The sequence below is a fragment of the Actinia tenebrosa genome, unplaced genomic scaffold (assembly GCF_029948245.1).
Source record: "Actinia tenebrosa isolate PJP-AT-01 unplaced genomic scaffold, QUT_ActTen_1.0 PGA_scaffold2__45_contigs__length_23673736, whole genome shotgun sequence".
NCBI lineage: Eukaryota > Metazoa > Cnidaria > Anthozoa > Actiniaria > Actiniidae > Actinia > Actinia tenebrosa.
Window position 1 is genome coordinate 628,035 of NW_028292579.1, and position 9,891 is coordinate 637,925.

General features: G+C 39.8%; 1 protein-coding gene across 1 annotated transcript; it reads left to right on the plus strand.

Annotated features, from left to right (window-relative positions):
* The first annotated feature begins 233 nt into the window (after nt 1-233).
* LOC116308211 (contactin-associated protein-like 2) lies at nt 234-9,514 on the plus strand. The gene is made up of 2 exons (XM_031718593.2): nt 234-711; nt 4,348-9,514. The coding sequence occupies exons 1-2, from the start codon at nt 470-472 to the stop codon at nt 6,578-6,580; spliced, it is 2,475 nt and encodes an 824-aa protein (XP_031574453.1). The 5' UTR covers nt 234-469; the 3' UTR covers nt 6,581-9,514.
* Nucleotides 9,515-9,891: the final 377 nt, after the last annotated feature.

Here is a 9,891-nt window from a genome sequence, read left to right on the forward strand (position 1 = left end):
TTCTACCCTTAAAAACTCGATTTCAAACTTCGATTTTTCAGGAAAAAAGGATGGAGAATTTAGTATAAATATTATTTGTGTTATGAAGGAATTCTGGTTTCTATTGAACGGTGTTGAAAGAACGAAGTGCGAGAATCGTCACTCTGTACACCTGTCTTCTCTCCAAGCAGAAAGCAATTAGAACTCAATTACCTAAGCACTTTGCTATTGGCTCAGTCCAAATCTCAGTTTTATAGTGGCGATGCCATGATCAAGGGTTTGGACTTAGTGCTACACAATTTACCACCACGGCGTACTGTTTCTCCACGTCGGAATATGCAGTTGGTGTTCGGGCTCGGCGTGGAGCTTCCAAACCAGTTTACTAAAATCACTTAAGAATTGGTGTCAATTAAAACGAGGGTTTTACAGTTACAGCACGAGAGGACCACCTTATACAAGATTTCAAAGCCTGCAGGGGATATATATCAAGATGTGCAGACTTCTACGCCTCGTAGTACTTACTGTAGTCCTGAATATTTTCACTGTATTTGGGACTGAAATCACTTTAAAGGGACAAGAATACTTGACCTACAGCCTGAAGGGTGTTTCTATACCAGCGGACAAAAACTTTATAACATTCCGATTCAAAACCATCCATCCATCAGGATTATTCATGTACAGTCGAGGCAACTCTGATTACATACAACTGGAGTTGATCAATGGTGTTCTCAAGTAAGTTGTTATCAGATAGAACTATAGGCAAATGGGTGAGCTGAGGGAGTGACGTTAGATTGGGGTTTGGAGGCTCTTTTGTGAGAGTGGTTAGAGACTCGGAGATTCAAGGGGAATCAAAGTGTCTGCGCTATTGTATTCAGGTTAATAACTCATAGAAGTGCGCTGTAAACTTGCCACGCTTGTGTATTGTCTTAGTTCATCATTACTTAGCAATGGACAGTCTATATAGACTACCTCGCACACCCTTATACTGACTTATATTAAATCTTTTCATTGACTATTCCACTACCATCAACTATAAATACTTATCCATAAGAACATTAAGAAACATAATAAAATAACTAACTAACTAACTAATAATAGAATAATAAAAAACTGGTTGCTACGTAACTGACAATTTAATGCGAAAGTTTTTGTCTCGTAACAAGGTCATTCGTCGTCCTTTGGTTTCAAGTGATTAGTAAAACCATCATATATGCAAAATCTTAGGTTTCTTAAATTGGGAGCATAAATAAAATGCGAGTAAAAGATATAACATGACTCAAATATTTTCAAGCGAAATTCTTTTGTAAATAATTTGATTTTTAAATCTTGTACATAACGTCTGATTTGGAAAGAAATAGTGTGTAAAAGTAAAAAACAGCGGCGCTGAAGGAGAGTTACAATCGTCTGTCGATCATTAAAATCATTACCAAAAAAACAGATGTCGTGCAAGGACGGAAACAAATGTAAACAAAAGAAAGATACTGTTTATGCGACCAAGTGGTTTAAAGTTGAGCTATTTTGTATTATTGGAGATAATAGTTAATAACGAAGAGATAAAGAAAGAAAAGTGGTGGTTTAAGGTTTTTATCCAGTGATTGGGAAAATACACCACAATTGATTGATTTTAGGATGGAAAACAAAGGGGTTTACCTTTTTTTAAAAGATGAAATTAGAAAGACTGTTTCTCTTTTATCCTTTAAAAAAAAGTAAAAAAAAAATTCCTTCCTTAAATCAATCATTTTTCAAAGCCTTAAAAACCTTTGACAAGTAAAGATTAAATTTAGACTGAAAACAATAATCATACGGAATATTACAAATCTAGATTTTTACTTGAATTGCTTTGAATTATTTCTAGTTCAAACATGAGTAACTAGCTGATACTCGTCGGTAAATCATCGCAAAAACACCGAAATTTCGACCAAATTCTCTTTTAATTTGACAAAGATGGATGTTGATTTAGAAGGAATTGTTACTTCTATTTGTTTTACTTCAAATTGCTCAGATAAAAACATCAAAAGAGTTGTACCGATGTTCAAGCCGCTCTGATTAACGATTTTGATTTTGGAAAAATTGGATTAATTTGAGATATGAAAGCGTTCTAATTTTAGCCATTGCTACAGCGAGTAGGTTTCCTGACGACGATAAGTTTGGAACACCTAGAGATTGTTATTGTTATCGTTATAGTGACAAATCATAACACTTTGACGCCTTACTGATTTTTGTTCCCTTCACATTTGAAGAAAATAAAGTACAATAGGAATTCTCACACTCTTTTCTAATTCACCATTTTCGCGCTAATTATCACGTGGTATAAATTGTATTGGATTGTGTTACGGTCACCAAAAAAGTTCTGACATTGTTCTCGGATTTCGGTACAAATGTTCTGGCTTTTGAACAAATTATTCACCTTGTTTGTCCATCTGTTTCTCTAAAGGGCAGTTAAAAAAAGCTTTAATCGAGTTAGAAAAATGATATTTTGCTTGTAGTTGGGGAGCTAACTAAAAGAATCAAGTAAATAACTTTTTTTTAAAGTCAGTGGCTTGCAGTGCATTGTGGCACTGTTTAAGGGGACATATTTCCAAGATGGCGTCTAAAACAGCCCCAAAATGCACTGAAATCCCAACTCGATCCAGTTTTTCCCTCAACTTCGAAATTTCTCCTTTGGCAAATAAAATCTCTTGTCATTCAAAAGCATTTCATTGGTCATGCCCTGAGGCTGCCGCAAAACCTTTCATATAAACCAGCATGCCCGTACATTATTCAAATGTATTGGGAATGGTTGAAAACATCCTATAGACCCCTTGCATGTGACGTCAAAGCAGCTCAATCTGGGGAAAAGGAAAATAAATCTAATCTCCTGAGAATTGGAAACCTATTGTTTTGTCCCCCAGATGGAACTGCATTCCCATGTGCTGCAACTAATAATATGTTGCTTCGCATGACCAGAATATTTACAGATCACTAAAGACAATTTGCCACCATATGAACAAGAAGTCTCTTTCTTGCCACAGGGGACCCACATGCAAGAAAATCATTTTATCTCTTGCTAATAATTAATACCACTTATTTCACCATTATCAAAAACAAATACGATCGTGTCATAATATTTAAACACGACAAAAAACGAGTGAACTGAATAGAGCGGTTTTCGTATGAGTGGGAACATACGGTACTGACTTACAGCACGTACACGGTACGACGTGCCGTAACATTGAAACAGCTTCCCATAACGATGGTTATCGTATGAGTGGAAGACGCATAGTTATGTCTACGGATACGATACGACTGTAGCACGGCTACGAATTTGCCGTATAGTTTCCCACTTATACTAAAAAACCGCAGTATAATGCGGTAGTGAGTCAGTAGATTCCAAAGCGAGAGATTTAAGTGAAGATTGCTGTGATGTTTAAAGAAATGTCTTGTTTGCACTGTTTGATCAAAATCTGTCATTTTCTCTGATTAACCCAATTTATGTTACGCCTCAAGATTTTTGCCATCCAATATAAAGTGCTTCTTTCTCGGGTTAGTGACAATCGCGGTTTCTTGGCTGATTTTTAGTTGGACTTCAATGCTCGATCACGTAATACTGAGTTTGGATTGGTTTGAGTCCTTATTAATAAGCAATACGTTTCCAAGTGTAAGTGTTTTGTGATCAGTGGTCGCGGTTGAGAAATCCCGCAAGATTTTGGTGCGCTTTTAATATAACAAATGGTTCCCACCTACAGAGCTATCTGCATCTTCTATTCACTGTCACGCTCGCGGGTTGAACGAGATTATCATTATTTCGTGATATTTTATTTTTTACGGGGCGAACAAAGTGGTAGAGTTTAAATCTTTAGCTCGTTTTAGCTCTTTTGCATCGTTCGTCGAGAAACACTCAAGAAAGCAAGTTAAGCGGTCCACAACCGATCATTCTGAGGAAGGGTATATTGGCTCGATCTTTTATCTAACTATCGATCGTTAAATATTCATGAGACCGTCAACAAATCATATCAACGTATTATCTATCTTTGATACATGATGATTTAATCTATAGAGGGGAAAATACTCTAAATATGCTACCCGATCTTTCTTACGTAACCAAGTCGAAGGTTGAATTACAAACAACGAAAACAATGGAAATTCGTCTTAAAGTTATGAAATGTGGAAGTACACATTATGCGTAACACCGTGTAGTAAGCTTTTCTCACGCTGGATCTAACCCTGAAACAACCTCTGGGCTGATTTAAGCCAGGGCATGGCTAACTCACAGATTGCACCCTGAAACAACCTCCGGGCTGATCTAAGTCAGGGCACGGCTAACTCACCATACAAATTTGAATTTAGAATTCATTTAGAATAAATGTACGATTTTGTTTTTGTTTTTAGGTACACATTGTATCTTGGTGGAGAAGAGAAAACAGAGATCCAAGCAGGCAAGGATTTATTCAACGGAGTATGGCACACGGTCGAAGTCACCCGCAAGGGCAGAAAAACAATGCTAAAGGTTGATTCTCACACACCAACCACTAAACTCATCCCAGGCAGCTACGATCATCTGAACCTCAACACGTATATATACATAGGAGGAATGTCTAATATAGAAAAACGAGACTTTGGAATCAGAGCCCTGCAATATAGAGGCTGTCTTGCAGATTTTCAGTTTGATAAGATCAAACTTTTAACAGAAGCAAAAGAATCTAAAGAACTCTTAGTGAGTACCTCGCCGTACCATCTCGTAGGGAAGATCCCATTTCGATGTGAGCTTGAGGACTACAGACCTGTGACTTTCATGACGCCTGAGTCATACGTCAAAGTCACGCTGCCCAAGTTACCTCAGGATAACGACACTTTTTCTACGAGTTTCAAGTTTCGAACCTTTTATCCTCAGGGTCTTTTATTCTCGCGCAGTGCAATCAAGGTCAAGATGAATGTCCGTCTGCACAGCGGTAAGCTGATCTATGACGTCACTGCGCCCAATGGATCGAAGGCTCAGATTAAACTTGGCAGCGGATTGGACGATGGTGAATGGCATGATGTGAACGCCACAATAAACCCACCTAAAGTACAATTGACTCTTGATGAGTTTTCGAGGTCTGGGTTTCTGAACATCTCGTCATTGCTGCTGGATTTCTCGAATAAGTCCCGGATGAAGATTTTCGCGGGAAAAGGAGGTCCAAATTCTAAATTCAGAGGGTTTGTAGGCTGCATGTTGAACTTGAAGGTCGATAGCCATAAGATTATTAACAAGTACATGAGGAAACAGCGATATTCTCATGGAGTGGACATCTCTAAGTGCGCGACCAAGAATCGATGCTTTCCCAACCCATGTAAGAACAGAGGAATATGTTCACAGGATTGGAAGAAATTCTATTGCGATTGTTCAAATACGTATTTTGAAGGAGAAACATGCGAGAAGCCGATATTCAAGGCCACATGTGAAGACTACAAGAGTCTTGGTCTTGATCGGGATGCGCATTGTATATTGAGTTCGGGTGGAAGCAGCGCTAAAGATCGTTATACCGCGTTATGTAACGTGACGGACCCGCAGCGTGCGTACACCGTGATCAGACATAACCTCGACTCAGGGACTCACGTGAACCAGGGAGATTTCACCATCGGGATGTACGTCCACAAGATCAATTACCACGCTGCTAGTATGAAGCAAATCATCGCTCTCATAGATTTGAGTGAGCATTGTCGCCAGTACATCCGGTTTGACTGCATCAAGTCGAGGCTGTTAAACTCGCCCAATGGTCCTTCTCACGCCTTCTGGGTGTCACGTGACGGGAAGAAGCAAAATTACTGGGGAGGCGCAACACCGGGCAGCGGTAAGTGCGCATGCGCAATGGGAAAGGATGGGAAAGGAGGGAATCTGTGTACGAATCCTTCGAAGTTTTGTAACTGTGACATCCGGGATAATGAATGGAGGATGGATGATGGGTACTTGGAAGAGAAGGATTTACTTCCGGTCACGAGTGTAATGTTCCATGAGAAGAGCGCCAAGTCAAAGTTCGTGCTGGGTCAGCTGGAGTGTTGGGGCAAGAAACAGGATGTGGTTACCAAGACAACAGTGAATAAACTCCTCGACAACGCCTGTTATCCTGTCGTCGAGCCGTCGACACCTGCACCGACAACACAAAAACCTACCAAGTCATCGGGCACGACAAAAAAGCCTTGTGTACCAGGTCACGACTGCTTTGATGACGGTGTCAATAAAACCACGCTACTACCTTATCACATGTGGACCAACCCCAAAACCTCGCCCAGTCAAACTACCAATGATAATAAGAGGCTTGTCTTGCGGCAAGACACCTCCAAGAAAGATAGTTCACTGGGCATCCCTGCTATTGTGTTGATCGTGTGTGCCTTGATAATCCTGCTACTGTTGGTCATGAAGTTTGTCCTACCCAGGATCGTTGCATGCGTTCGCACACACAGTAAACGAGGTGAATATATCGTACCACCATCCGGGACCGGATACCCGGGTCGACTAATGCCCCTGGTGGCTAAACGATCCTCGGGAAGGAATAGGCAGTTGACGCATTCCGAGACACCGCACATAGCGAACGAGCATGGTGGTACTAATGCTAGTGGCGGGATAAAGTCATACTGGGTTTAACCAGCACGTGTTGACCACGTGTACTGACACGTGAAGGGTGTGGTCAATATAGCATAAGCAAGCAAAAAAAGGATCGAATGTAATGCGGTAATATTAGCAATTGCGAGGTTGTAGAAACACTGTGCCGAGTTGGCATTACAGTGCATTGTGGGAGCTGTTTTAGGAGACATTTCCAAGATGTCGTCCATTTCGTCCACTCAAATAGTCCCACAATGAACTGCAATGCGCTCGACACTTTTTTCCTTTAACTTCGGAATGGCTCATAATTAGATTAGAAGAGAAAACTAGCTAAAAACTAGTGAGAGCTGCTGATAATTAGATTAGGTCAAACTACCAGTTTACCTTTATCGTTACCATAGCAATTGATTCTATGATGACGCAATATTAGAGAAAAATCAGTTCAGAATGAAAAACTCCTACTTTGATTGTTAACGCAATAGCCTTTGATACCAGCTATGTCACACAAGGTGCACAATCCCTAACTGGACGAATAACTATAAAAGCGGCGCCATTTTCTTTTCTCTTGATGCATTAGTTCGTGAGATTGTGACGTTATTGATGCTGAGGTCTATTCGTGTGTATGTTGAGATAAACCTGGTCATGATAAATGTAGATATCCTTAGAGAAATGTCGCTTTGCTTTTAGGTTTTCGAAAGTAATTTTTTTCGGATTATTTAAAATAGATCATTACACACAGCAAATTATATTTAACACACACACACACATACAGACGTTCACGAGAATTTAAAAAATGTTAAAAAGTAGGTTCATCATTGACTACATAAATTAAATTTGTTAATATCGTAATTTTCTTTCAGAAGTGGCGGGGCGGTTTGGGGTGTGGGATCGAGTTCTAGGTTTTTCTTTCCCTCAAGTAAACAGTGCGTACTTACAATTTTCAATCAAAGTTGAGATCCCAAATAGACGCTTCAGTGTGTTTAACAGGTAGCATACCATGACCAATGTAGTACGCAGTCCTACTCAATGATGTCAACGGCACTCTTCCATCTTAACATGTCGGATAAGGACTCCTTCACTGTACAAAGAAAGCAGATAGGATCAATAAGTTCTAAATCTAGCGTTCTGATTGGTTGGAAGCGCGTGCCAACCCCCGCGTGCTTTATAACTGCACACAGCACGCACGCGCGTTTTTATTTCTTCAGTATAGACTGTTTTCTCAAGGTTGCGTGCGCATCCAATCTTGACGGGCCATAAAACGGGAAAACGCAAAATTCGGTTGAATTGAGAAGCCAATTTCATATTTAAAGAGGAGAATGATTGATTTTATGAATTATTATCGAAATATCTCGTAGGAATATTTGATAATTCTCATTAAAAAGCTCTTGTTCTGGTACAGTTGTCCGTCAAGTTTCTTAAATTTGAATGAGCGCGCAACCTTGAGAAAAAGGTCTATTCGAAGGATCTATTTAGATATAGCGCACGAATTCGTAATGAGCAGGGAAATGCGGGCTATAAAGCCCTACGAAAAACGAAGAAAAGCAGATAACAAATAATTCTAGAACCCCTTGCAGAAACTTTAGTGCAGCTCAATTTGGAGGACGGGCGATACAATGGACTTTATCCTGATGAGAGTAATCGTAAGGGGGGGCCCCTCCTCCCTCCCTCTCTCTCTTGCCCCCAAGCCCCACACGGCCTCTGGCACCCAGGGTAAATTGTAACTTTTGTCATTCAAATTAAGCAGTGCTTCAAGGGGTCTATATAGTTATAGGCTTTAGTTGTAATTTATAGCAACATAGATTAAACAGGAACGACGGCACAGAGATCGTTCTTTTTCATGTGCGCCGTCGTCTAAAAAAATTGTGTTTCTTCAAACGACAAAATTGTGTGGCTTTCTTATGTCCCGATAAAGAGATAAGGATGCGCAAGACAAGACGAAGACGGCGCGCGTGCGAAAAACGGGAGCGTCGCCTTTGGGGCGTGTAGTCTTGGCTTTATCTGTCTACTCAGTACGGCACAATTACAACAGTTTTCGTATAAGTGGGGAACGATACGGTAAAGTCGTAGCCGTATCTTATCCCTCCGAAATGTAACAACGCGTTGTGATTCATTCGATGAATTATTGGAAGACAATGGGAATTCGTTTCAATGTTACGACTGGTCGTACCGTGTACGTGCTTTAACAGTACCGTATGTTTCCCACTCAAACGATAACCATTCTTATGGGAAGCCATTTCAATGTTACGGCATGTCGTACCGTGTACGTGCTGTAAGTCAGTACCGTATGTTTCCCACTCATATGATAACCATTCTTATGGGAAGCCAAATAAATGCTACAGCATGTCGTACCGTGTACGTGCTGTAAGTCAGTACCGTATGTTTCCCACTCATATGATAACCATTCTTATGGGAAGCCATTTAAATGCTACAGCATGTCGTACCGTGTACGTGCTGTAAGTCAGTACCGTATGTTTCCCACTCATACGATAACCATTCTTATGGGAAGCCATTTCAATGTTACGGCATGTCGTACCGTGTACTTGCTGTAATTAAGTACCGTGTTACCCACTCATACGAAAACTGCTCTAAACAGATAGCACTGCGCAATCGGGTATCTATAGATTTAGTGATGATTCGATGATATTGACAAATGATGGAATACATATAATAACACAGGACGATAATCCACAAGTTTGTATGATATAAGTCACAATAAACCTCATTTGCATGCTATATGACGTCAGAGATGAGATGTGACGTCATGCCAGTGTTGTCGTTAGTTCAAAGCTAAAGATGTCGCGAGAATTATACGTACTGTATACACGATGACATTGACCGTGCTATGTGAGCATGATTTTTCACAATGATTCCACATCGGGTAGAGATTTTTGATATGAACATTGTCTATTGAACTTTACTGTATCATCGACACCAAATTAATTTGAACAAAATAATAAAAATGTAAATGACAAAATATTTAATAGTGAATAAAGTATGATCTCTGTATAGAGTCCTCTAAGTGTTAGTGTAGCTTACTACTCACTGGATTTAATCAGATAATAAAGCTTTCTAGAAAATACATCAATGGTGTTATGATTGACAATACAAAAGTTCAGCAGATACTGACATTAGAATATGGGACATGTGTCAGATGCAACCACACCCATGACGTTTCATTGTGATTTTTCCCATTTCAGACCACGTGTCATTCTCTTGAGAATACGATTCTTTGTTTGAGTTGTATTCATATTCATGTGTCTTCTTATGTGCAACCGTTAAACAAAGAAATAATACTCAAGAAAATGAGACGTGGTCTGAAATGGGAAAACATTACGCCCAAGATAAAGAGGTCT

What these genes read in the sequence shown, in the direction of transcription:
- LOC116308211 (XM_031718593.2), top strand. Translation starts at nt 470, where the DNA reads ATGTGCAGACTTCTACGCCTCGTAGTACTTACTGTAGTCCTGAATATT. An exon ending in TTGATCAATGGTGTTCTCAA is followed by an intron (nt 712 to 4,347) that starts GTAAGTTGTTAT and finishes TTTTGTTTTTAG; the next exon opens with GTACACATTGTATCTTGGTG.